The 27,541-nt window shown below is 41.4% G+C and overlaps 1 protein-coding gene across 14 annotated transcripts in view; it reads left to right on the forward strand.

The window, feature by feature from the left end:
• The window catches only part of tns1b (tensin 1b), a 237,720-nt gene extending 210,631 nt beyond the window's left edge, over nucleotides 1-27,089 (forward strand). For 7 of the 14 annotated variants that reach the window (XM_036004705.1, XM_036004706.1, XM_036004708.1 and 4 more), the window contains 18 exons: nucleotides 2,108-2,188; nucleotides 4,974-5,167; nucleotides 5,252-5,390; nucleotides 10,264-10,359; nucleotides 11,384-11,410; nucleotides 11,759-11,939; nucleotides 12,454-13,066; nucleotides 14,253-14,631; nucleotides 14,718-14,804; nucleotides 17,215-17,343; nucleotides 17,548-17,640; nucleotides 18,326-18,403; nucleotides 19,259-19,327; nucleotides 21,613-21,639; nucleotides 22,064-22,232; nucleotides 24,032-24,100; nucleotides 24,395-24,424; nucleotides 26,719-27,089. In XM_036004705.1, the coding sequence (XP_035860598.1) occupies nucleotides 2,108-2,188; nucleotides 4,974-5,167; nucleotides 5,252-5,390; nucleotides 10,264-10,359; nucleotides 11,384-11,410; nucleotides 11,759-11,939; nucleotides 12,454-13,066; nucleotides 14,253-14,631; nucleotides 14,718-14,804; nucleotides 17,215-17,343; nucleotides 17,548-17,640; nucleotides 18,326-18,403; nucleotides 19,259-19,327; nucleotides 21,613-21,639; nucleotides 22,064-22,232; nucleotides 24,032-24,100; nucleotides 24,395-24,424; nucleotides 26,719-26,857 (2,600 nt within the window). In that variant the 3' untranslated portion in view covers nucleotides 26,858-27,089. Of the gene's footprint in view, nucleotides 1-2,107; nucleotides 2,189-4,973; nucleotides 5,168-5,251; nucleotides 5,391-10,263; nucleotides 10,360-11,383; nucleotides 11,411-11,758; nucleotides 11,940-12,453; nucleotides 13,067-14,252; nucleotides 14,632-14,717; nucleotides 14,805-17,214; nucleotides 17,344-17,547; nucleotides 17,641-18,325; nucleotides 18,404-19,258; nucleotides 19,328-21,612; nucleotides 21,640-22,063; nucleotides 22,233-24,031; nucleotides 24,101-24,394; nucleotides 24,425-26,718 lie in introns of those variants that run through there. The other 7 variants (XM_036004701.1, XM_036004712.1, XM_036004702.1 and 4 more) reach the window with 6 other exon arrangements.
• The last annotated feature ends 452 nt before the right edge of the window (nucleotides 27,090-27,541 follow it).

Genomic DNA, 27,541 nt, shown 5'->3' on the forward strand with positions numbered 1-27,541 from the left:
CAACAATACTATGCTTTTGTTTAATGGTCACTGCTAAATTCTGAATAACATATTGCTCATTTTACCAGGTATTATTCATTGTACCAGTTGTGTGTAATCACTGTTTTTGTGGCAGAAAATGCAGGACAGAACATGTACTGAAGAGAGATTTTGATGCCCCTGGCCCTGCACTGTACACACACTGGCCCTCATTTATCAACCTAACGTAGAAACCAGCGCAGATATGAGCGCAGAAAGGCTTCACGTGTGATTCATGAAACGTTCGTATCATACCAATCAGAGCGTAAGAATGGTCGTACATTGATAAATGCAGCGGCTGGAAACGATCGTAATTTAAATATCACGCCCCAATATATTCTGGGTTTTGAGGCCTCGCCCCTACAATTTACGACATGGTGAGACGTAATCCGGCTAAGAAGAGGAACTTTTCAGAGGTGGAGATTGAAACCCTGATGTCTCAGGTTCATTTGCACTTACGTTTGTAGATTTGTCAGCCTGAAAACTGTTATTAAAGGCTGTAGAAAGAATGGGGAATGGAAAGAGATCACTGATGCAGTCAACAGTGTTGCCGTGGTAAATCGGACTCCAGCTGAAGTTTATTTAATTTATACATCCTTGACATATGTATGCTATAGTCCCCATAGTAATATACAGGCTTATATTGCAATCTCTTAGGCCTACATGGTTTACGTATATTTAAATAAACACACAGTAGCGGAGTTTATGCATTATCTTTTATTTTATTTTTAATTTTTTCATGAGTCAGAACCAGGCAACAGCTGTCAGGGAGAGCACGTGTCCTCCGCCGCCCCCCCCCCCCCTTGTGCTAGACCACCACCCCGACCCTGTCTCCTGACAGCAGAGGGGCTGGAAAAACAAGCCGAAATATGTCGGTCAATGGCAGAAATAAATCGTTCACTTGTGGCCATTAACGACACTTTAAAAGAGAAACGAAAACCTGAAGAATAAATAAAAATGTTGTGCATCGTCATGTTTCCTGTATTGAGTAGGCTATCATTGCCAAATATAACACTAACTACCTTTTAAAAGCGAGGAATAATATCCTGTCTCCTTGGTATAGGCCCAGTTGGGGCTGTGCTGGACACTGCTCTCTGGGCATCGGGTCATCTGGCTCCAGAACCCCACAGGCTAAAACAATGTTGCAGAATTTTTCTGCCGTGTATAGTAGGGTCCCCCCTCTGATGCAAGACAGAGCCATCTGCCCTTAATCAATCTGATGGGGCGCTCCACCGTGGCCCGTGTGCGTACGTGTGCACTGTTGTACCAGCGAATAGAGGACTTTTAAAAGAGCCAGATCTGCCATTGCTGATAAGTGATCAACTGATGACTTCTCCTTCTCCTGTTAAACTTTTTATTTGCTGCACCGCAAGTCCACACTGACTCGAAAACTTGCGTACACAAGTTCAGACCAGACGTGAGATTTTATCGCAGCCTACGCTCACGTTCAAATTGATAAATCCCTTGCTTTGCGTAGGAATCGGCGTACGCCCGTCCTACGCCTGTTTTTGGTTGTACGCACGTTTCATAAATGAGGGCCACTATCTCTTGGAAAAACACTGCTCTGTCCTGATCTCATTTCCTGAATGTCACCTCATCAGTCCCCATCACTCAGGCTCAAACAGGAAGTGTTCTCTCCAGTCCAGCAGGTTGACTGTCCCGAGATAAGATACATCAGACATCCTGCAGAGCAGCAAGAAAGTCAACATAAAGCAGTGTGTGATAGCTGAGCCCTCAGATAACAAACGCCAGCAAGAGGTTTTCTAGAATCAACAATACAGCTCACTTCACTTTACTGCCATTTAAATGTAGAGCAATTGTCCACATTACACAATACTAAATGCTTGTTTGGAGACCGTAAAGACAAAACTGTCTCACTTATGGTTTTTAATGTGGGAGTCATAGTTGAGCGTGTATGTTTTCCAAACTGGCAACAGAACTGAGCATGTTTTTATACTACATGGAAACTATCTGTGGGTTACCTTCTTGTTCTTTTCCTAGGCGGGACCTCGTATTGCTTGTTTTCTTTTTCCTTTTTAGTTTTGTCATCATCATTCTTCTTTCTCTCATCATCCATCTGTTTACCCAGAATACTCGGCTCGTGTCCAAAGTGTCATCCCCAGCATGACCTCTTCTCAGTCTGAGCACCGCCGTTCTCACTCCCTCTCGGGTTGGTTCTCCCATCCTGTCTGAAGGAACACTTAAAAAAAAAAAGAAAGAAAAAAGGGAAAGGTCCTTTTTTTCAAGTGTTTTCAAGTGTTCCTTCAAGTAGTCCAAGTTCAAGTCTGTATCTACTTTGCCTTTGAGTGCAGTGGGCTTTGCTTTGCATTTAATCATTTCTTGGTTAATAATTGAATGCTCCGTCTGCAGATACGCATTGTGTTTTTTGTTTCACTTCCTCTTTCTCCCTTTCATACATAACACAGTTTTTTCTCTGTCATCATCATCATTAGCATCAATGTAACCACTGATTCCTCTTTGCATACATTACTCACCCTTCATTCCTGTTTGTTCTGAGTTGCAAATTTCAACCTCAAGGTTAGGGAATTACCTCAACTGTGGCGTAGAAAAAAAAGACCCAATTGGATAATGTTAAAGTTTCACAAGAACGAGACAGGGGAGGCACAAAGGAGGCTCTGTCCCTTGCCAGGAGAGTGCATGTCACAAGATCCATTTTGCCAAACTCTGGGAACAATACCGAGGCCTGGATACACTGGCTTCATTCAAGGCTGCTTTTTTCACTCACACTATTTTGAAGATTTACAAAGACAGACAAAGGACACCAAATCTAGAGAGAGAGACCAGACTCCCACTTGGAAACATAACGAAAGCTGTATGTGTCCACTGGGACACAGCGACCACAACGTAGACAGGATTGTTCTGTTTAGGGCCCTAGGGTGTCAAAGGGCCAGTCTGGCCTCTTTACAGCAGACAGCAATATCGTTTTTTAGTGATGCAACACAAGGTCAAAGTTAAATGTTACAGAGAAGATCTTGGATTGTAGAGTTGGAATGAAGTTTTTTCGTTTCTATTCTACAAGTAGCATTCATTCACACACCAGATTATTAAGAAACTATACAGTTCTCATCCCAAGAATGCAATCTCCTCATTCTTACCTTAGATGACCTCTTCCTTAGTTTCCCTCCTTTTAAAAGAAAAAAAACAACTTATCAAATTTATGTTTTTGGAATCAGCCACATGCTCATCCACATGATGAGTGGATTTGAAATAGCTGAGAAATGTCAGTCTTCGAGAATCTCCAGCCTTCCCACCTGGAAACCATTAGCCGTCGCTAGGGCAACAGGGCAGTGTTTGACAGTACTCGGTTGCTGAGCAGTGCATCGTGGGTACATCTGGCTATCAGTTTCTAGGCTCGGCGCGATGGTGGGTGTGTTTCTGTTTGGGGGTGTTGACTACTGGTACATGCTTTTCAAAGCTGCCAGTTTCAAGATTTCTGAACCAACACACTGCCAACACCAAGCTATTTAAGCTGGAGATAAATCAATCATCCCAAAAAAAATGCTATTGCACTTATTTATCATTGATTTCTTTCTAATATGTAAAAATATTACATGCACATATATACTAAGTACATTGATTTATTAACCGTACTCTGATAATGGTATGCAAAACACATGGAAGGTAACTTTGAGGAAAGGAAACGTAGAGAAACTCCTTTATAACACTTCAGATTTTATACTTTGTTGGCAATGGCAGCTAACTTCATTCCTAACTATTTAACTGTTTGGATTTTCACAGCTGCTATCACTTCATTTCCTTCTCAGATATTTGGCCAGGTTTTTGCACAATCGCTTCAAAGTGAAGCGATGTGAAGGGGGTATTAATATTGTCACGTTTCCATAACGGTCAGGCTCGTAGGGTTGTGTGTCTTTCTCTCATATGTGGAGAAGTCAAATCAATCAAACTGACACACTTGTCAATCACATGTTTAAGGTCACTATCAGCTTGTTTGTTTTCAGTTTCTCTGTGAGATCATTCCCCCCTTGGCTAAGCCATTTGCTCACATAGGTGTGAAAGAGGAGCTCTAAGAAAGAAACTCCAGATTTATCAAACATATTATTCATCCGACTGTTTCAGTGAGAAAGTAACAGTTGGAAACCCCACAGGGTAATCTGCCTCAGCACAAACAACACTACAGGATTTATTATCCCCAATTTTCCCACTTGTTTCTTAAATCTATTGTACTTTCCTCATTCTCCCATTAACCTTCATCCTGTTCCAAAGCACAGGGCAGCCAGTGATTGGCTTTCACATTGGCCGTGCAGCTTTGGCCAGCACCCGCCAGTCAATGGCATCGCCTATTAAGCATAAAACTCTTAATCTAAATCCTGTTTGTTTTATGCTGGTAGCTTTCTCTCTCTCTCTTTCTCTCTCTCTCCCAGTTCAAACCAGATTAACCGAAATTAGCTCACAGGCTGCTTTGAGGTTCAGCCAGATCTGGCCACATTGACACATTAGATAACAAACATAGCCTACAGCTTGCACCAGTGTATCAAAAAAACATTTGTGTAAAAGACCATTTTCCTCCTTGCATTCCAAAAAATAGTTGCGTAGTTTGAGCTGATGCTAGTCACTTTATGTAACATATTTCCAAGGTCAAGAATTTCATTAAACTTTGAAACACTTAGAGTAGTTTGTGTGTTTTGTTAGGGATATCATGGAGTGGGTTTATTAATGAATTATATCAATTATTTGTTTAATTAATGGGCTTCAGTTTGATCAGCAGCTAACCCTTCATTAACCTCGTGTGTGTGCATGTTGAATTAAAAAGTTTGTCACAGCCTTCTGTCTGGCCTGTGCAGTGAGCGTTCACAGTGGCTGACGACCATTAACCTCTGATGACAGTGATGGCATTGCTGGAGGAAAGCAGTGTAGTGGAGCAGCAGTGACCCGCCCCTCGCTGAATTGTAACACTCCCTCGCGTGTCATCTCAGGTGTCCAGGCCCGTGCCGTGTCTTTGGACGAGCCAGCAACTCTGCCCCGCCATCGCATCGCCAGCGACGGCCATTACCAAAACGGTCCTGAGGGCGATCCCTCTCCTGACGTCCCACTTCGGTCTCCTGTCCGCTGTGTTTCTCCAGAGTTTGTCAACGCCATAGCGATGAACCCCGGAGGACGGCCTAAGGAGGTAAAGAGAGTACATTTTGGAACACGTTTTCCCGCCTTTTTTTTTTCTTTGTACATTGACATGTGTTTTTCTCCTGCTCCTCAGAGACACATGCACAGCTACCGTGAGGCCTTCGAGGAGATGGACGGTGGCCCCATCAGTCCTTCACCCGTAGTTGGTGGTGAGGTGTTTCCCCAAACCCCTGCCTTCCCCATCTCGCCGCAAACCCCTTACTTCAACCTGTGTAAGTCCCCCCTCTGGCTGACAGACGGCACTGTGGAGCTCAGGCCCAGTTACTGTAGATATTCAAAATGAGAACACGATTTATATCAAATCTTAACTGAAGTTTTTATAGCACATCTGACAAAGTGCCTGTACATGTAGCTAGCTAAAAACATCAGATTTAAGCATTTCAAAGGATTATTTTAGCCATCTATGTCCAGCAGAGAGGACAAGTTAGCTCTTAGTAAGCTAAAGTTAGCTATGTGTTTGCAAGCTAAGGCACTTGCAAACACAATGCTACATAGCTTTCTGATTTATCATCTATGTATCAAAATGCTTTAGCTTAACTTACAGATAGTTAGCCTAAAGCTAACATTCGGTTATTTAGACATAACGTTGAACATAATGTTAGCTTAGTGTCAGGATACCACAGTCTTCCCATTCTTCCTGCTGATTCCTTACATCTGTATCCAGTTTTATCTTCCTAAAAGCTAGGTTTTTTGGTTTGGCAGCTTATGAAAACTTAAGTTATGGGTTCTTTACTCTCCTGTTACACAGCAGCTTCCAGGTCTTTTTCTGTTGTTTGCTAGCAGAGGGAATTGACAAGTAGGCACCATCACGCAATACAAGTCAATGGAGAGCGGAGAGTTGTTTTCCCTCCGGTGGGGACCGGACTTAAATGTGCTCTGTCTCTATGGTATCATCCTTATTGTGAAATTAATCTTGAGATTTGTGTACTTACATTTACTCTAAAATGGCTTAATTTAATAATAAGGTTATGTAGCATTCATCAATTTATGACTGTCTTTTTTTTTTACAACAGAAATGTAGATTAACTTGAGATACTGAATTTACCGTAGGAAAAGTCTTGAGGTGTAAAATGTTCCATCATATTTTGAGACTATTGACAATTGCTCAAGTTACTTTATCTTGACTTACATTCATTTCTTTCTTTATCTACTTCATTTGGTACCAAATATTCCGAGCAGTGAAAAAAAATATCCCGACTATTACCTCATCTCGTTTTCATTCAGATTTTAAATGGGCTGCATTTCCACTGTACGAGTGGGACGTTCTGGCGTTCTGGCCTCGTGTTGGCTCATCAAAATGCCTGAGCGGCCACATCTCGTAAAGACTGATTCCTTCTTTTCTCACAAGAATGTCTGCAGTCATCATTCAGTTAGATGCAGACTAAGAAAAAAGGGGAAGAGAGACAGAAAAAAGTCAAGTCAGTTTGGTGTAGATGTCCAAAATTCAAGTGTGGCCTGCTGCTTGATCAGGTGTAATGTTCATCTCACTTTTCTATCCAGCCGGTTTCTTTTCAGTATAACTGTTTCAAAGAAGAAATACATTTATCTTACAGGAAATACATGTTTATGATATTCAAGTCCAGAAAATAGAAAAGATAAAGATAGACATACACACTCACACCCATCTCCACATCCTGCCCTCTCCCAACCCCCTCTCTCAGTCTCGCATACACCCCACGCTAAAACAAGAGTTGTGTATTAGGTAACGTGTCGTTGGCCAGCTCAACCAATGACTTCATCCAGTCCTCTTGCCTATCTCCCCCGGGGCACACCCATAAAAGTTAGTCATAAAAACTCACACCATATTTTTAACACCCGCTCTGTGGCATAAACATCCCTCCCTCCCCTCATAGGGGGAACATTGCGTACGCAGTGACACTGAGTGGTTACCTTTTCTGAGATAAACACATAATCTTGAACTGAAATTAAGATCACATTGTTGCAATGGACATGCATTTGTGAGAAAATATGTGAGGCCCTTCATTGTTTGGGTTTTTAATAAACCTCAAAACCAGATTCTCTTTTTCTCAGCTGAGCACCAACTGTAGTTAACTGTCATCAGTTAACTGAAATTAGTTTTGCAGTTATTTGCAAAACTTGTTAAAGGTGCATGGTTAGCTAATTTTTTAGTGCATGTGACACCAGATTTACTTTACTTACTTTACTTTACTTAGTGTGTCCCTTAAATCACATTCCCAACTTTTCACTTAGCCTGTCCGACACACACCACCCACAATTAAATGTGAGGCATCTAGGTTGCAAGTACAAAGAATTGATTTGGATTCTTTGGTAAGTAGAGGATGCATGTCTCTCTACCGGAGTTCCACTGTCCCACAACGTCAGCCAAATGGATCCCCAATCCCCCAATCCCTGTCCCTTCCCTCTGCCCGAGTGAGCTTTGTCCTTCACTTATCACAGTTCTGCACTGCTTTGGCATGGGAGCCACACGAGAGCAGCACCGGCAACACAATGGACACACCCATACACATCAGACATATTCAGCAGTAAACAACCTGCAATGGTCATGCGATATGAGTTGTGTTAATATGGACCGAGATTAGCTCTGCTACTGGAGCTACAACTCTTGTGTGGACGGAGATCGTTTTTGTCTCAAACCGCTGCTTAAAAATAAGAACGTACTAGTATAGACGTAGCCATGGACACATCCATGAACAGTACAGATACATGCTTCCACTCTCCCAGCAGCTGCTGCTCTCTGTGTTGCTGTTGTCATCTTGTGTATGGGTTCCTGTTGCTGCCTTGTTTCACCACAACCAGCACCCTGCCTGCATCCCCCACCCCCCATACCACCACATGATTATTGGTGTTTACGCTGGAGGGGAATAAAGGAGTGGTTGGCATTGTTAAAGGAAGACTAATGGTGCAAGACAGATTTGTGAAGTGGAAAGAGTCACCTTGAATGAAAACACATTCACAGTTAGGATGATTCTAGTAATGACAGTAGTGTCTTGTGACGACACACTCTACTCCTTCATCTTTCCCTCTGGTGTTAATGTAACTGAGACTGTCAAAGTGCATGCCCTTACATGGACGGTAATTACTTAGTGGCAACATATGATTCAAAGGAATATAATGTAGGGATGTTAGCATTGCTAATGTACAACTAAAACAAACTGAGAAACTCGCAAATAGGGATGTAACGATGCATTGTGAATTGGTTAAAAATCTATAAATGTGTTAAGATTACAACAGGCGTTAACCTACTTTTGATTTCATTTGTTTGACTTCAGACGTCACTACGTCTTCTTAGTTTATTTATTTTAGTTACTTCAGTTATTTTGATCTGATTTGTTTTAAAAATGAATAATTATTTTTTAGGCTAAAATTTTTTTATTTATTTTTTATTTAATCCTTGTGTTGTCTTCACATCGACCATGCAACTTTCTGTTTTTCTGGGTCAAAATTAAAAATGTTCCAATTTTTATGGCCCTTTTTCCAGTGTTTTTGTTGGGTCTTTTCTCGCTTTTTTTTGGACATTTTTGTTGTTGTTTTTTGACACTTTTGTCACTTTCCTCAACGTTCTTTTCTCAATTATTTTTTCAAATGCTATACAATTGAATGAAACACCCAAATTCAATGAAAGTAGTGAACTGATTATTTATTTGTGAATAGCGCTGTAGGGAACCATCCACATTTTTGACAATTTGGTTGAAAGAAACCCACATTTCTGATATAGAAATATTATGAAAATGGGTCAGATTTGACCCTGAGGACAACAGGAGGGTTAAGATAAAATACAATTTCAGTTGCACTTTTGATAGGAGTACACATCTCAGTAATTTGTCTGCAGCTCATTCTGTTAAAAAAACAGAAACGTATCTTTTTTTTTTTAAAGATTACTTTTTGGGCATTTTAGTACAGATGAAGACATGAAAGGGGAGAGAGAGGGGGAATGACATGCAGCAAAGGGCCGCAGGTTGGAGTCGAACCTGCGGCCAGTGCGTCGAGGAGTGAACCTCTATATATATGGGCGCGCGCGCTACCAGGTGAACTACCCAGGCGCCCAAGAGAATTGTATCTTAAACTTAAAATCGTGAATCATATCGAATCGTGAGTTGAGTGCATCGTTACATCCCTACTCACAAATGTAAAAGATCAACAACTTAGGATAACAAACTACTATCTCCTGTAACATGACGAGTTCCTGGGGAACCAAGTCCCCTTTGTTCAGTTTGACCCAGCTCTGCTTATGTTTGACACACCTTATTCTGCTGTTGGCAGAGTGAGGGGGTGTCACTGCCAGTGTGTCACCCGGTGATCAGTACCATGCATGTTTGGCCCCTCTATCAGAGCATGAACGCACCCCTCTGAACATGCTGCTCCTGTGTGTTAAGCTGTGTTGATGCCATATTGTCTTGACAGCTGTTTACCTGTGTATTATATATAAGAACAGAGATCTTCAACAAGGGGTCCGGGACCTCTAGGCGGTCCTTACATTATTACAACATTATTGTTTTGATGGTTTAAAAAAAAAAAAAATGAAAATGTACACAAATCCAACATATTATTTGTAAAGATACACCTTTTTCTACACATCATTGATGATAGGCTTACTGGCCTATAGTTAAGGTAGCCTTCCACAGATACAGTTAAGCCTAAGGATTCACTGTGCCATATTTTAACATTAAAACATGATGTATGAATATATAAATATGCCAACAATTTTTATTTTAAATCTTAGTATTGTATGCACCATTAAGATTTGATGTGTAAAGGCTTTAGGGTGCCCTACATGTTATAGTTGGCCCAGTTTAAGTTGCAACTCAATTTTATACAATTAAAATACTATATATAGTAAGGGGTTCCTGCTCTGTCTCCTTTTCAGCTAAGGGGTCCTTGGCCTAAAAAAACGTTGAAGACCCCTGTATAAGAATATACAGCAGGCCTTATGGAAATACTGATAATGATTTGTTGGTTGTTTTGGCATCATTTTCTGATGTATTAATTTTTCTAAAAACAAAGCAAAAAAGATAAATGATTGTTAGACTGTGTCAACAGGTAGCAGCTGTCAAGATGTCAGTGATGTATGATGCTGCGTGGTGATAAGTGTCCCCTCCTCTTCAGGTCGGTCCCCCCCTGGTCTTGCCAAGACTCCACTGTCAGCCCTGGGTCTGAAGCCCCACAACCCAGCAGACATCGTGCTCCATCAAACAGGCTCAGGTTGGTTGGAACACTCACTTCATTATTGAAACTAACTAAATCCAAGTTATTCTTTTATAATGCTGCTAAAATGTTTGTTTACATCCGCATTTTTTCTATAAAAGAATGCCTTTATTTTTTTTAAGTATGGTCAGCTGAGAAACACAAAAATGTAATGAAATTTATATAATGGTGGGAGCAGCTAGTGTACCAACCCAACAAGCTTGGCAACCGTTAACTTCTCTCAAAATACACTCTCTTTGTGTGTGCAACTGATGGCTAGTATTATGTCATTTCCTGTATCTGCGTTACGTGGGTTTCTCCACTGCTGCGCCTCTTTAGGAGACTAGTGGCAGGTCCTGAGTCTATTGATTCCATTGGGAGAAGTGAACGTGAACACAGATTATGACTGATTCTTTCACCCCATCGTCACCAAAGTAAATATTAGACCCATTTTTTTTACAAACCACATATCTCCCGAACATTCTGACACTAAAATGGCTTTTTTTTCAGATGAACAAATCCTGAGAAAATTACCTTTGTTTGAGACCTGTTTCTGTCTCAGGACCAAACTCTCGCCAGATCTGGCAACACAGATAAGCTAACGTTCACAAACTTCATACCAAACAAAAAATTTTAATGCTAAATATGCCTTTTAACTGTGTAAATATCTAATATTAGAAAAAGAAAATATAAATAATCTGTGCAAATATAACTTTTTATCCATCCACATGACGTTCACTACACTTTAAATGAGGCCACGCCCATTTAGGAGACAGGAAGTTTGTACCGTTTCATACCATTTGGCAACCATCTTTAGTTATGGAGAATCTTTAGTAGTATTGAGTTCTGTTAGCATTCCCTATCATAAACACACACACACACACACACACACACACACACACACACACACACACACACACACACACACACACACACACACCAAATTGAATGAGTATGGCACAGAAAAAAAAGCTCCCCTGCTGTACCTCTGTTCCTTTACATGATTCTGTTTCTCTGGATTATCTCCAATGATGCTCCACAGATGATGAGAGCAGTGAGGGTGAGGAAGGTAAGATTGCTGCTATAACGCCACAGATCATCATCGACATTCAACGTTTTAATCTCCTCCACTCCATTTGTGTCTACCTATGGCTTGGTTGTAGTCCACCTACATATCACGTGTGGTCAAACCATTTCTGTTTTCATTTCTTGTCTGGAAAAGCCAAACCACTCTCATGGCAGTATACACTATTTCAGGCCTATCCATCTTGTGCCACTCTGTTTTCACAGTTTTCTTACTATCTCTGTCACACAACTACAATGCTACAAAACTAAATGGAATAACAAATACAGACAGGAAGGCAGAAATAAAAATGTGTGGCTCACAGAGAAACCTTTATTTCTCTCGCTCATGCAGCACCAAGAAGCTATGTAGAGTCCGTGGCGATGTCGGCATCGGCAGGCGGAGAGCAGCCCACGTCGACTCGGAGCCTTAGCCCACCGGGAGAGACTACAGGCCAGCAGAGAAGTCCAAGTCCCTCCTCCCACACACTGAACCCACCTTTGTCCAGCAGCAGCCCCATCCAGATCTCACAGGGGTGAGAAAAATAAAAAATGCTCTTTTACTTTGGTCCTAAGCCAGATCTTTAACTGGAAAATTAGTCAATTTGTTAAAGCTATAGTGCGCGACTATTTTACATTAATGAACGTCCATTACATTCAAGCCATTGCCAAACGAGACGATACAAAGCTAATTAAGCCTTTCAGCTCCACAACACTCTCTCTGTATTTCTCAGCATGGCTATGTTTACTAAATGGTGTAGTCCGGCCACATTTGTGGGCAGAAGCTCCAGTGATGCGTTTGAAAATAATAACTTGTAGTTTGGAGCCATGGGTGGCTCCTTCTTTGCAAGGACATAGGGCCTACCCTGTCAATTGCTCATTTTTGTAATTACTATTTTCACATTCTACTCTGATATTCAGATTGTTTACGTCCATACTGTAGGTAAAAATAAACAAAATGTAATGCTTTTTAATCTGCAAAGTCTAGCATCCAAATAAACAGTTTTATGTGTGTAAAAAACTTCATAAACTTTTCCAATTCTCTTCCAGTGATCGCCCCGTAGCAGAGAGCAGCGTTAGCACTCCGCCACAACCCACGTCTGATTCAGGCTTCCGCTCCCAGGCTACAGAGAGTGCCTACCCCACTCCCACCCCCTCATATCAAGCCCTGAATACCCCCACCTCTTCCTACCTGGATTCCAGCTCCCCCACCTCTTCCTACCTTGGCACTACTACCCCTACACTATCCTACCTTGGCCCCAACACCCTGCTGGGGGGCTATGTGGCCTCAGATCCCAGCCCGCCCACCTCCGAACCCTCCCAGACAACGCTCAGCCGCGGAAGTCCCCGTGAACAGCACCGGACCAACATCCTCGGATCCCCCTACAACCCTGTCCTCCAGCAGCGCCCGTGTGCCAATCAGGATGGTTCTATCATGGGCCATCACACGGCGCCGGCCAACGGCTTTGATGTGGGTATGGTAGGTCTCAGTGGCAGTCCCATCCTTGGTCGCCGCCTATCTCAGGGCGCTCAGAGCAGCCCGGTCCTCAGCAGACAGCCGTCCCTGGGCCAGCCCATGCAGAGCAGCCCCGTGCTCAGCCGACAGCCATCTATCACCCACCAAGGAAGTCCGGTCCTGGGCCGTCACCCATCTGTATCGCAGGTAGAGGTGGAAAGAGTACAAAAATATTCTACCAAGGTTTACCCCAGTGTATTGCATTTGTATTAGGTTGCCCCCCATCAGGCCTAAGCCACTGGGAATTATTTTGTTTATGTATTTTTAAGATTTTTTTTAAAACTACAGTGGGGCGGCTCAGTTGGAAACTTAGACGTAGTCATATTTTCAAATCTCCAGTTAGCTTTTAGCACTGACTTAATGTAGAGCCCTATGAAATCTGTTTTACAGCTTCTTTAAATTCTCAATTTCACGATTCCGTCCATAATTCTGTAATGACAGAAACTATTTGGCTCTACATTAAAGCTGCCATCAGTCTAAACAACTTCTCTGGGGGAAACCCTGTAAAGTACTATTACTTTGATAAACTCTCACTTTAGTACAAGTAAAATTGCATAAACTGTATATAAAAACTTCTCAAGTAAAAAGTAGCTCAATTAAAATGTACTCAGAGTAAAAGTTACTTAGTGACCTTTTTAACAGTAAAGGAACACGTCGACAAAAGACATTTAAGTCTCTTTCACCACTGGTGTCGGACTTGTCCATCTCCATCCTTCTTGTGGTTTTAGCGTTAGGGAACACAAACGATGGATGGATGGATGGATGGATGGATGGATGGATGGATGGATGGGATTTAAAATGTGGCGAAGTACAATACTTTAAACAAAACGTACTTGAGAAAAAGTAAAAGTACAGATTTTAAAAACTACTTTAAAAAGTAGAAGTAGTTTGGGGATCGAAAATCGTATGTATCGTGATTTTCTTTGCGAAGATTATTAAAATCGATTTTTTTGTCTTTTCTTTCCCAGAATCAATATTTTTTTTTTTTTTTTAACCAATGATTCACCTAAATATTTTCTGTTCATACGGTACAGCTGATGGCGGTTTGTTTCATGTTTTGTGCATTCTTCTTAGAAGAAATTTGTCATGATATATTGTTTCTAGAAGTGCATTATTCATCTTCTGTTTTTGTTAAAGAAGAAAAAGAAAATCGCAATACTCGAACCGTAGTACGTCTAGAATCGCAGTAAACGAAAAATCACAATACAAATCAAATTGGTACCTATGTATTGTGAAAGAATCGAATCGGGACAAAAGCATATCGTCCCAGCTCTATTACAGTTACAGTAACGCGAGTAATTGTAATTTGTTTCTTTCCACCTCTGTATCACAGGTGTCCCAGAGAAGCCCCAGTCTGGACCGTCACCCCATGCACAGCGGTTACACCACCCCAGATGAGAGACACGGGAACCTGTCGCGACAGAGCAGCTCCTCGGGCTACCAGGGACCACCCACTCCCTCCTTCCCCATCTCGCCTGCAGGCTACCAGGATGGGGGGTTGACGGGGATGGGTGTAGGCTTCCGACAGGGCAGCCCCGCCCCCGGTTTCCAGCCCCAGCTTCCAGAGAAGAGGCGCATGTCGAGCGGCGATAGACCAAACGGAGCACTGTCCTATGGCACACTGAACGGGAAGATAATGTCCCCGATGAGTGGAGCAAGCACGCCCAGCTACTTCCACACCCTCTCTGACTTCTCAAGGTTCAATATGCCCGGTAAGGCCATCATCTGGAGTGACATGAAAAGGAGTCCCTCTCTGTTTCTCTCCCTTTCTGTGACATTCTTTTGTTTTTTGTTGCAGACGGAAGTCCTGAGAGCAGGCTGAATGTCAAGTTTGTCCAAGACACGTCCAAGTTCTGGTACAAGCCAGACATTTCCAGGGAGCAAGGTAAGATACCGAAAGACTTGTCTCTTAAATGACCTTTAGACACTTATTGTAACATTTCTTGCCCTTTCATTTCTACTTTGTGGTGCCAGGTGCCTGTTGGGGAATCGGCAGTTCAGTGTGTGCCAGTGTGCCAAAATGTTTAGACAGTTATATTAAGGAATATTCCACCTGAAACCTATGTTTTGAATATCAAAGACTCAGCCTCTTTACGCTTCTAAGGTGGAGCTGAAAGCTTTGCAGCATGCAACTACAGTATGTTTGCCAGTGAGAGGTAAACAGCTAACCTTGCTAGCAAGTAGTATAAAAGGAAGATGTGTATTTAGCAATATTTTGGCAAACATATGATAGTTTGCCACATGCAAAGCACAGTAATGGACAGTGGAGTAGTGAATTATGCTGCAGAAACGGTTTGAAATGTTGGTTGGATGTTCTATTAATAACAACCCTAAATTTGTCCCTTTCTGTTAGTGTAAAGGGGGAAAAAGTACAAAATGAACAATCTATTTACAAAACAGATGATGAACAGCCTGAGATATCTTAAGAGAAATAAATGCAATTTTAACAAGATGTCTCAGTTTTCAACTGGAAAAGAAAGTGAGTCTGATAGTGGCGTGGGACATTATATTCCCTGTCTGAGCACTGAAAGGTGCTGTGAATACACCAAGAACACTGGGTTCCAATTTAGGCTACCTCTGTGTAAAAAATAGGAACTGGTCAACTTTTAAGGGTAAAACCCAACACTGTGTCTATTATGAACAGTAGCCTATCTGCTTTACAGTGTGTAGCATGCATGTACAGTAAGCATGTGGGATCTATAACAGCGTAACCTGCGTCTCTTTTTAGGACAATGCAAGCGCCGGTGCACAAATGGGAATATTGAAAATTTGCAATTGACTTCAAATTTCCCATTTTGCAAAGTCATCCAGTGGGCCAGATTGGACCCTTTGGTGGGCCGGTTCTGGCCCTTGGGCCATATGTTTGACACCCCTGTTCTACCTATTTTCAATGTGGAAATAGGTCACCATTGTTTCTGCTGGAGTAGGCCTATGAAGCATTTGAAATGTTACCACATTTGAAATGATTGAACTTTAATGCTTTTGTTAAATTTGAAGTCACAGTGTTAACTTTCACGCAGTCAAGCCCAAACATAATCACTTTCCATAATACGCAATAATGAATATGCATGAAGATTTCAAAAAAAATACACACCTGGACATCTCTGCACTGTACGTGTGTGTTTAATTGTGAGGTCAGTGGCTATTGGCTGCCCCATCTGCATTTGCTCATGGCCGGTATTGGATTATAGGACGGTAAATACAAGCACATGCTCAACTGCAATGACATCACATACACACACACACACACATACACACACACACACACACACACACACACACACACACACACACACACACAAGAGTTTATACTTAGTGCCATGCACTCCCAGAAGAAAAGCCACAACATATGTAGAGAATTAGGTAACATCTGCATGTGTTGCTCATCTCATCCATCTTCCTTCCTTAAACTATCACATGTGGACAGGCGGAGGCATTGAACTAAACACTGAAGTAATTGATCCAAAGCTGTTCTCCTTGAACAATGGCGTGTCTAAAACAAAGTGTCTTGTTAAAAGCTGTAGTTTTTAATGAAATACAGACTGACAGCAATGTTGGAAACAAAGGGCCAGGACTTGACTTGCTCCTTTGCTCTTGGTTGTTCTTTTAAGGTTTGGTTACCTTCTTCTTTTGTTCACCATGATCCTTTAATGATCCCTCCAATTTGATCCTGAAACTAGCAGCGGTGGAATGAAGTATTCAGATCCTTTACTTAAGTGAAAGTACTAACACCACACTGTAAAAAAAACTCTGTCACAAGTAAAAATCCTGCATTGAAAATGTAACTTAAAGTAATAGTAAAAGTATGTATCATCAGGAAAATGTATTTAAAGTATAAAAGTAAAAGTACCCAATGCAGAAAAATCCTCCCATTTTTGAAACTGGAAATGATCCAAACTGTTGTGTGTTTAATGGTCTAATCATTTCAGCTGGACTTGTAGGGCCGTTATATTGTTGGCTAGTTTCATTTATAATAAAACATCAGATTTTATAAACTACATGTGTTTTGTGTGCAAAAATCTTAATTTGTAAAGTAACTAGTAACTAAAGCTGTCAGATGAATGTAGTGGAGTAAAAAGTACAATATTTCTCTCTGAAATGTAGCGGAGTAGTAGTAAATTTGTACTTAAGTACAGTACTTAAAGTAAGTAAATGAGTAAATTAGTTCCGTTCCACCACTGGAAACTCGCCACTTGCATGGCTTAAAATCATAGAGTTGATTGTGTCTACGACAGTATCGCTACCCTCACAACTAATGTTCTGACATTACAAACTGAATGTCCACTGTGTTACAGCCATCGGCCTGCTGAGAGAAAGGGAGCCTGGAGCCTTTGTTATCCGGGACAGTCACTCATTCAGGGGGGCTTACGGCCTGGCTATGAAGGTGGCCTCTCCTCCACCCTCAGTGCATCAGAACAAGAAAGGTAGGGGGCAGGATGCTGCTTCACATCAACGAGTCACTAATGCACCATGTATTTACTCCAGTGCTTTGTGTAGCTCTTCTTCCTCCCTGTAGTGCTCTTCGGTCAGGGTGGTGACAGATGTAATATCTGAATACCAGAGATATGAGGAGATGTCTCCATGCTCATCAGCTGTGTGTTACATAGACTCCCTCTCTTTTGTTGCAGGTGACGTCACCAACGAGCTGGTGAGGCACTTCCTGATTGAGAGCAGCCCCAAAGGAGTGAAGCTGAAGGGCTGTCCCAACGAGCCTTACTTTGGTTAGTGGAAGCTTTCTGCTGCCCTCTCTCCGCCCTGGAATACACACTCACATGTGCACTGGCAGCTTAGTGAAAGGTGTTTGGAAGACAAGTCAAAACACTAGTGTTTCTTTCTGTCTGTCACAGAGCTGCACCCCTTTCCAAGTTTTTTAAACATGTAATCCTACTTTAATTATAGTAGTTAAGGTAGTGATTGAACTCATGTTCTCCTTACTAATTACACTGTGCAAGGCTGTGAGTGTGTGTGTGTGTGTGTGTGTGTGTGTGTGTGTGTGTGTGTGTGTGTGTGTGTGTGTGTGTGTTTGCGTGTGCGCGGGTGCGTGCGTGCGTGCGTGCGTGCGTGCGTGTTTGCGTGCGCATGTACTGAGAGAGATGGCTGCCATATCCAAGATGTTTTTTTCTACATTTACAGTAGTTTGTTTTTCCATGCAGATCTGTTGCAAATCTAACATTTAACCAAATCCATCCGACCTAAAAAGATGAATTATGGGAAGTGATGTTCCTGCTGACAGGAGTGGAACCAGAAGTGTCTGTTTTTGTTAGTCACGATGAAGTTATTAAAGGGGAAATGCGTCAATTGTACTATGAAAGTCTGATTACAGGTCTTGGGGAGTACTACTGCATATGTGTAAACAAGTTGTATATATGTAAGCGTTTCTGACTGTTTGGTGTGTCTGTTTGACAGGCTGTCTGTCTGCCCTGGTCTACCAACATGCTATCACACCACTGGCCCTACCCTGCAAACTACTCATCCCTACCACAGGTCTGTGGATCCAAATGTGTGTTCATCAACATGCATTTTTAAGCGATTGTTTGTTGTTTCTGAGTACAGTTTTGATCACATTATGTTCACAGGCTTTCTACAGTTAAAAGCTCCAAGCGCTCTAATCTCTTTAAACTGTACTGTACTGTAACTTTCTTAAGAGCAATTATTGAAGGGGCCCATGTAACACAGCCAGAAAAGTACTTGTAGAGGATATGTGTAGTTGTGGAACTCCAGTAAGTAGGCTGGAAAGGCTATTTCATTCACTTTAAACATTGGATGATTCTTTTCTCTAAGACAGATGATGCTGAACTGAAAACTGAGCCTCCTAGCAAGCAAGCTAACTAACTAGCCAGTCTTCATCCAGTGTTTAAAATGAATAAAACAGCTTACTTAATGACGCAGTCCCATGACTTCTGCGTACCGTTAATCTACAGGGAGAAAACCAAGCAGTGGACCAAACCACTGTGAGGCAAGGGAGGGGGGGACTCAAAATGTTTCTGATCTTAAAATGCGTTTGCGTTTGTATTTTACTACGTACACAATTATTTGAAGTATATATTATGCACAATACACATTATATCCTGTTAAATTAGTTTAGTTCCAGGCATTTCCATCTGTGAATAGTTTTGTTGCTAGGCACGATTTAAAACTAATTACCATAAATGTATTATTGCCGGTGGATAACCAGTATATAATAGTGGTAGTAGTGGTGAGACTGGAACCTATAATTAACAAAGTAATAGGCATATTCGAATGTTTAGTGCAGGAAATGATGATGGAGCCATTGATGCAACTAAATAAAAAAAATGTATGCCACAACTGGTAACTTCCCCTCTCTGGTGTTTAATGTAGATCTCATCGAGGAAGTGTCAGAAGTGGCCGCACCAAATCCACTGGCTGAAAGGCTGAAACAAGGAGCAGGTAACACATAAACTCACTTTCATTCATTCTTTTTGTTAAAAGCTGTGCTGTGAGGGTCCAACACATTCTCACTCCCAACTCGTCATACGAACGCTTAGACAGGACCCCTTGGCATCGCGTTTTTAACGCTCACATTCGCCAACATGATTAGATTAAATAGACTTTTATTGATCCCGAATTGGGAAATTTCAGTGCTACAGCAGCAAAATATAATACACACAGCACACATACAGAATATACAAGAAATAATGAATAATAAATAGGATGAGATACAAGAACAAATATTCAAAAAATTAAATGTAACATTTATACAAGTTGGGAATAAATAAATGCACAACTACTTAAATAGTATTTATAATTTTTACTAATATGTTAGTTGTTGTTGTTTGTGCAAGTTGCACTTAGTGCAGTATTGTGATGTATATGAGTCTATCTAACACTCAGTGATGAAGTGTTAACAAGTTGTATTGCCTGTGGTAGGAATGATTTCTTGAAGCGGTCAGTGCGACATGCAGGGTATGGTTAGGTTTAGGCAACACAACTACTTGGTTAGGTTTAGGAAAAGATCCTGGTTTGAGTTAAAGTAACTATGAAGACATTTTAAATGTTTCTGAAACTGTAATAATCTGATGATCGTAAATGACCTGTAACAGCAAACAAGACTAACAGTGAAAAGAACGCTAGTTTTATATAGTTTTTAGTAATGCCTTTGCAAGAGTACAATTTTTCCTGCAAAGTCAAAAAATGATTTATGGCAGGCAGACAGCGCTACAGTCACACATTCTGATAGGTCACAGATTTTGGTGTAATTATTAATCTGACATAGTCACATATAAATACATTACCTCATTGCAATCCATCCTGCCGTCTCTCTCTTTCCATTGCTTCTAAAACACGTGGTAAAAAAACTAGCGCTTTTGTCCAAAAGGGGCCGCTAGAATCAACACAAACTGAAAGTTCCTCGTAGCCACTTTAAAATAAGCATGTTTGTTACATAACTTGTGTACGTGACTACAGTTAAGTGCGTTTCATAAGTTAGTTAACTTATGTACGGAAGGTAAAATAAGTCAACATTGACTTGTGGTTTTACGCGGGACACAAACAGATGTCCCGTCCTGTGTTTGTTTTGACCACAGACATATATAGACATATAAAGACGAACGTCTCCACTCTTCCCACTGTACAACCGTGAAGCCAAATATCCTGAATACGGGCGCTGTCATCTTGTAATTTTGGAGCCAGAGTCTGCGCAGTAGTGATCGAGCGGAGGAGCCGCGGTATCAAAGTCCCGCCCGTACACCCGCTTGACCAATCCCAAGTCAATCACAGCTGTCAATCATGATGTTTCACCCCGTTTTTATATTATTAAATAACTAATTACTAAAAACAAAAACTTATCAGAAAAATGAACACTTGAACAAACATCATCATGGTAAGAACGACCTAAAATGACAGAAACCATCTTTGGGAAAAATGTGTTTGACGTGTACTTTGATTTTTTTATTTTGGTACATGGAGTGGGTGGGATTTACTGCAGCCAGCCACCAGGGGCCATCCCGACGTTTTGGCTCCACTTATACAGTCTATGCCACAGATATTCAACAGGGGGTCCCTGACCCCTAGGGGCTCCTTAGAGTTAGTGCAGGGGGGCTGCCAAATTATGTTAAAAAATATGTTTTGTAATCTTTTTTTTTTTTATTAAAATGTCTGAAAATATACAATAATATAAATCCAGCATTATATATCAAGGTTCAGCTTCAGGTTAGGGTTAGGTGCCTTGAAGTCGACATTGGGGGCTTAAAACATCATCGAGCGTAAAGTAGCCACTATGGTAGCCATACAGTTAAGATTAGGGATTCACTGTGCCTTCCACATATATGTTTAACATCAAAACATGATGTATAAATAATATATTCGAATCCATTCATTTTCATCCATCCGGCCCAGTTTAACATGCAACTTCAGCTAAGGGGTCCTTGGCCTACAAAACGTTGAAGACCCCTGGTCTATGCATTAACCCCTGGTTTTGACCCATCCATCCACCAAACCACTACACCATCTCACAGTATTGCGGTCGAAGCCTGCTTCGTGCGTTGGCATGAGACGCAGAGGGCCACTGACCAAGTTACAAGTTGGGAGTAAGAACGGGACGGTCTCCGTTTTTTAAGACTGAAATACAGCCAACAAAGCTTTGAAGTTCTAGGACATTAATGGCCACGTTAATAAATGTGTCCTGAATCATCCTATTCACTTGTTCTGACAACATGACATCCTTGTTATCCCAGTGCAGAGGGCCCCTGCTGATTCCCATGGTAAACCCTGTGCACTTTTATATGGAAACCTACATGTGGAATGTGCATCCTATGTGTTTGTCCGTGTATGTTTAACCTGCACAAATGAAGATAAAAGATGTATTGCCCTGTTTAACAGAACTCCTTGAGATGCATTTACATTTTGTCTGTTAACATTAGCGTCCAGCTTCTTGTCCATACTGTAACAGGCAGAATGTCTTTATGTGGAATGATTTGGATGGATTTGTTGACCCCAGCTTTTTTCCAGACAGCATGTTCTCGAATGAGAGGAAATCAATATTTTTTTTGCATGAATCGGTCAAAACAGGTGTTTTTAACAGGATTAATTTTGGAATAAATACAATTTGGATGGTTTTGTCCACCTGTTGCAATCTTGACATCTCTTTTTTCTGTTATCTGACTGGGACATCTGCTCTCTTCCCAGCATGCAACGTGCTCTACATCAACTCAGTGGAGATGGAGTCCCTGACAGGCCCTCAGGCTGTTGCCAAGGCGATATCTGAGACACTGGCTGCCTCTTCTCCAGCTACTGCCACCATTGTGCACTTCAAGGTGTCTTCACAAGGCATCACGCTGACCGACAACCAGAGGAAGTAAGTCTGGATCCCACCTGTCCCGTGTTTACCCACGGCCTGAAACGTTCAACATTGCATCACATAAGGAGGAGGGCTGGGTATCGTCAACTCTTTTCCGAATGGATTCTGTTTCGATTCACACGGTCCCAAATCGATTTTATTTAAGAACTGACCCCCAAAGCATTTACATTAAAGGTGCAGTAGGTAAGACTTATAAAACTAACTTTCTGTCATATTTGCTGAAACTGACCCTATGTTCCAGTAGAACTACATGAAGCAGGTCATTAAAAAAAATCTAGTTCCTCTGGCACCACCTACAGTCCAGTACAGCCTGTAGTGTGATTTGCAAAAATCCACCGCTCCCTGTTCAGATGCACCAATCAGGGCCAGGGGGGGTGTCTAACTGTGTGTCAATCACTGCTCATGCACACGCATTTATTCTCCCTTGTGGGGGGAGGGGCTTAGGAGACTGTTTTGGGCTTTAGCGGAAAGGGGGGAGGGACTGAGAAGTTGTTGATGTTCACATTTTTTGGCTAAATCCTGGATCTTCTCAATCCTACCTACAGCACCTTTAATGTCCTTTTTATAAAACATGAAGACACAATAAAGTGTAGCTCTACATACTCTACACTCAGTGAGTATTGAGTGGCATTTCATTCAGATATCTTGAGGTGACACAGGGAACCATTTGAAAAAGGCCATGCCAGTTTTTCCCTCACCAAAATGTAGCCTATCTTTGGAGGGTTATTTAACCCCCTTCCCCACAAGGTAGCACGAAATAGTTGGTATCAATGGATTCCTTACGTCTTCTAGTTTCATAGGATAACAGATCGATACAGATGAAAGATCGATTTTTGGATTTTATGAATGGATTTTGGATCATTGAAATGAAAGTCGTTTTAAATGGGAATATCATTTTTTTAAGCCCAGCCCTATTAAGGAGACTTTGCTGCAGACAGAGTTTGATGTCTGAACACGTAAGAGACATGAGATGTTTTTTTTTAAAGGCAGGTGTCGACATGAGCCACTGCACACAGTCAGAGGCAAAACTGCAAACACAGGATTAAAGGATCACGGTCCTATTATTTATTTACTACAGTATTTCAATCAAGAACTCGGTTTTGTTTTGTTTAGGGCGCCAGGATGAATGCAACCTTTAACCAATACTAACCATACTGTGCCATTAAATCCCCAGACGACATGTCGGCATGGCCAATGTTATTGGCCAATTTAAGCATAGCTTCGATATATTACAGGTATCCGTATACATTTAAAACTAGTACATTAAATGCCAAAGATATGTTTTGGGTAATTTTGAAACCAATTCACCATTAGAAAGTATGTCCACCAGATAGCAATGTTTATTTTTTACTGTGTTAGACGATGTTAAAAAGTGGTGGTGCTACATCACACATTAACATACATATTTAATGAGTGAGGCGAGTGTTTAGACTATGATCGAGGAACAACAGAGACAACACCATGGGGGAAAAAAACACTCCGGTATCAATGCTGAAGTTAGTTTGATAATCATCAGTTGGACACATGTTTTACCCAATATCTGCATTGAGTTGAGGTTAGGTTATAGTTGATCTTGAGCAGCTGGACTTGTATAATCTGTGGCTGTAATCAGCAAACCGATTTCCTGGTGGAAAGCAGGTATCGGCCATGCTCTATTTATCAGCATCATGATGTATGCTACCTCCAGATTAAACTAAAGTTTGCATACTGCATAATGCACATTTTAACAGTGTTTTTCTTTTTATTGTATTTTGGTGTTTCTCTAATCTCCTCTGTAATGTTTTCTGCCTTTACAGGCTTTTCTTCCGACGCCACTATCCGACCAACACTGTCACGTTCTGCGATACTGACCCTCAGGACAGAAAGTGAGTACAGAGACATGAAAGTGATTTCTTAACATTCCAATAGTGGTTTGTTTTAGGCTGCTCAGATGCACAATTACTGGTGAGTTCCAAGATGATTTAAAAATCAGAAGAAGGTCCAAATTCTTTGTCCAGCTTTGTCCACTGTTTGTATTATTATTTTCACATTATTGATTGTGTGAGTCCTGCCTTTTACTCATTTGATGCTGTTAAATTCTCAGAAAACTTACCAGCAAGTCCACCATTCATCAGTATGTAGCTGTCTTAAAATGTTAACACTTCTTTAAATCTTTACAGGTGGAACAAGCCTGAGGGAGGCACAGCCAAGTAAGTTAACTTCTGTGGGTTACAGTGCTACTGATCTGATGTTTCTACAGAACAAAGGAGAAGGGGCATTAATCAGTGAATCAGATTTGAATCATATTTAACTAACTAGAGCAGTGGTTCCCAACCTGGGGTCCGGGGACCCCTAAGGGGGGCGGCAAAGATCACAGGGGAGGCGCAAGTGTTTATCTGGTTTGAGGTTGAGGTAAAAAAAAAAAATATTTGCACATGTTAAACAAATTATGATAATACACTAGAATATAAAGTATAATGTATACAAAAGTCTGTATAAAAACTATATATTTCTGTTCTCTCTTAACCTGTGACCCTTGCTGTCATCAAGTCAGCTGCTAGCTGCTATCATCCTCGTTTTTCCTGCCGCCACGGCATCACTATTTTATGAACGAAACATGGCGGAGAAACGTAAAAGTGCTGATAACTCCTCTGTATCAAAAAAGAAAGTAAGGGAGAGTTACCTCAACTTCGGTTTCGGAGGGGGGGGCTCAGCTTTTCTTAGACATAAGTAGGGGGGGCACCAAGGAAAAAAGGTTGGGAACCACTGAACTAGAGGACCGTACCACGGTTTTGTACAGCTAAAATTGAAATTGCCTGTTTGGGCAATTCATCACCACAAACTGACCGCTGCAGCAGAGGAAACTGCATCTGAAATGTAATGTCTGAGTATAAACTACTTCATCTGACACACACAATATTATTTAAGTAGCCAGTAATGATTAGATAGGCTGTTTTATATAATCACATTCGATTTTTCCAACTGACATCAAAACGTCCCCGGCACACGTCAGCAAATCACCTTATCTGCAGCTGTGCTCATCTGGAGTCTTAGTTAATAGTTAGCTGGTCATTTGCGACATTCTTTTTAAATATCTAAAAAAATAAGTATGACCTCGTCAGACTAGGTGTCTTATTTTCAAACTGATGCAATTTAAAAATGTATCTGTTTAAATAAATATTTCAAAGTATTAATTTTAGTTAAAGGACAGTTCCGGCGCAAAATGAACCTAGGGGTTAATAACACGTATACCGAGTCGACCGTTCTCTGGGATATGTTTTTTTGCTAATTGAATGTGACCAGTTTTATCGCACACCGCTAATTAGCTTGTAACGCTAGTCGTCAGGGCACAGGTAAAGTAAAAAGAAATTGCTATTTCTATCCCACTAACAAGGCTCAAAATAGCACCACACTTGAAGTTGAACGACGAACGCCGGGTAACCAGTAACCAGTAACATAACTCAAGCACGGCGTTTGACTGGTCATGACTGTTTTCCCAAGATGGCGCCCGCCTGTATACGTGAACGGTACTCTCTTTCTAATTTATCTTTTTAATAAACTGTCTGTACACTTACAAAGTTCTCAATGCTTCGGTTTACATGTAGGGACCCTCATTATTCTACCATTGAAGTGTGGTGCTATTTTGAGCCTTGTTAGTGGTATAAAAATAGCGATTTGTTTTTACTTTACCCGTGCCCCGACGACTAGCTTCATAAGCTAATTAGCGGTTTGCGATAAAACTGGTCACATTGGATTAGCATGAAAACATATCCCAGAGAACGGACTCGGTACATGTGTTATTAACCCCTAGGCTCATTTTGCGCCGGAATTGTCCTTTAAGGTCCTATATTGTAAAAAGTGAGATTTCCACGTCATATTTTTAATTGAGGTCCTTTATAAATACTGTGAAAGTATCAATCCTCTCAATCTACTCAATCCACAGAGAAATGGGCACAGTCTGTATTCAGAAACTGTGCCTTTAGACAAGCCGCCAGGACATCTGTACCGTTGTGATGTAACAACTATACTATCTATAGGTAGAAAGTGCTGCTACAGTGCCGTTACAGTCATTCCCCGACTGCAATGACAATGCAGAGACTTAAGAGAGCGAATCTGCGGATGACCCAGGAACTGCTGACCAATCAGAGCAGCCTGGGCTTTTTCAGGAGGGGGTTTTAAAGAGACAGGCGCTAAAACAGAGCATTTCAGACAGAGGGTGAATACAGGTTTATTCAGACATACAGTATGAGAAAAATAATGTGTTTTTTTAACATTAAAGCATGTAAACATGTTCTAGTAGAAACCCAAAATACAAGTATGAACCTGAAAAATAGTTTGATATGGGACCTTTAATGGAAAAAAGCTAATGGCAAACAAGTTAAGTTGAATGTAAATCTCTTCTATACAAATTCAGTCGTCTATCGATATGGATTCCATTGTAGACACAGTCCAATGCTTATGCACGGCAGCCTTTACAAATACCTCTCCAAATTTTTCTTTCCAGGCTGTTTGGGTTTGTGGCGCGTAAGCAGGGAAGCACAACGGACAACGTCAGCCACCTCTTCGCCGAGATCGACCCTGAGCAGCCCGCCAACGCCATCGTCAACTTTGTCTCCAAGATGATCGCCTCGCAGAAACGATGAGAGCTGTCCACAAAACCCTGGCGCTTTTTTATTTTTTTTTTATTTTTTAATGCCTTTGGTTATTTTCTTTCCTTTCAACCACGGACACTTACTTTCTGTTTTGGACAACTAAGCATTTGGTTTCACGCGTCACCTTATTTTTCTCGCTCTTTTACATTTATGTGTGACTGTGTGTTTGTGTACGCAAGAGAACAAAACGGAGAGCGTGTGTGTGTGTGTGTGTGTGTGTGTGTGTGTGTGTGCGTGCGTGCGTCCGCGCGCACGTGTGTGTGTGTGTGCGTGTGTGTGTGTGTGTGTGTGTGTGCGTGCGTGCGTGCGTGCGTGCGCAGCTTTCATGCATGTGCTTTTCTTCTTGGACGGACTCCAGAATGGACCAGAGGAAGTGCAGGATGGGGACGGCTGTGTGTGACAGTGGGACGGGAGGCGATTCGGATCTCCCTGGCAGGGTAACAACTAACACGTGAATGGGAAGAGGGAATGACATTGTGTGTGCAAATGTTAATTTTTTTTAGCAATTGTTTCATTTTTATTTTTTTAAGAGAAGAAGTCAAGTTGTGTGATGTAAAGGTGGATTGTAAATCTATCAGGCTTTTGACCGGTCAACCAAAGATTTAAAAAAAAAAAAAAAAGGGTAGTCAGGGCGTGTATAGTTTGCCACTGTCGGAGCGTCGGAAGTATTCTTTT

The sequence above is a fragment of the Sander lucioperca genome, chromosome 8 (assembly GCF_008315115.2).
Source record: "Sander lucioperca isolate FBNREF2018 chromosome 8, SLUC_FBN_1.2, whole genome shotgun sequence".
In the NCBI taxonomy this organism is placed as follows: domain Eukaryota; kingdom Metazoa; phylum Chordata; class Actinopteri; order Perciformes; family Percidae; genus Sander; species Sander lucioperca.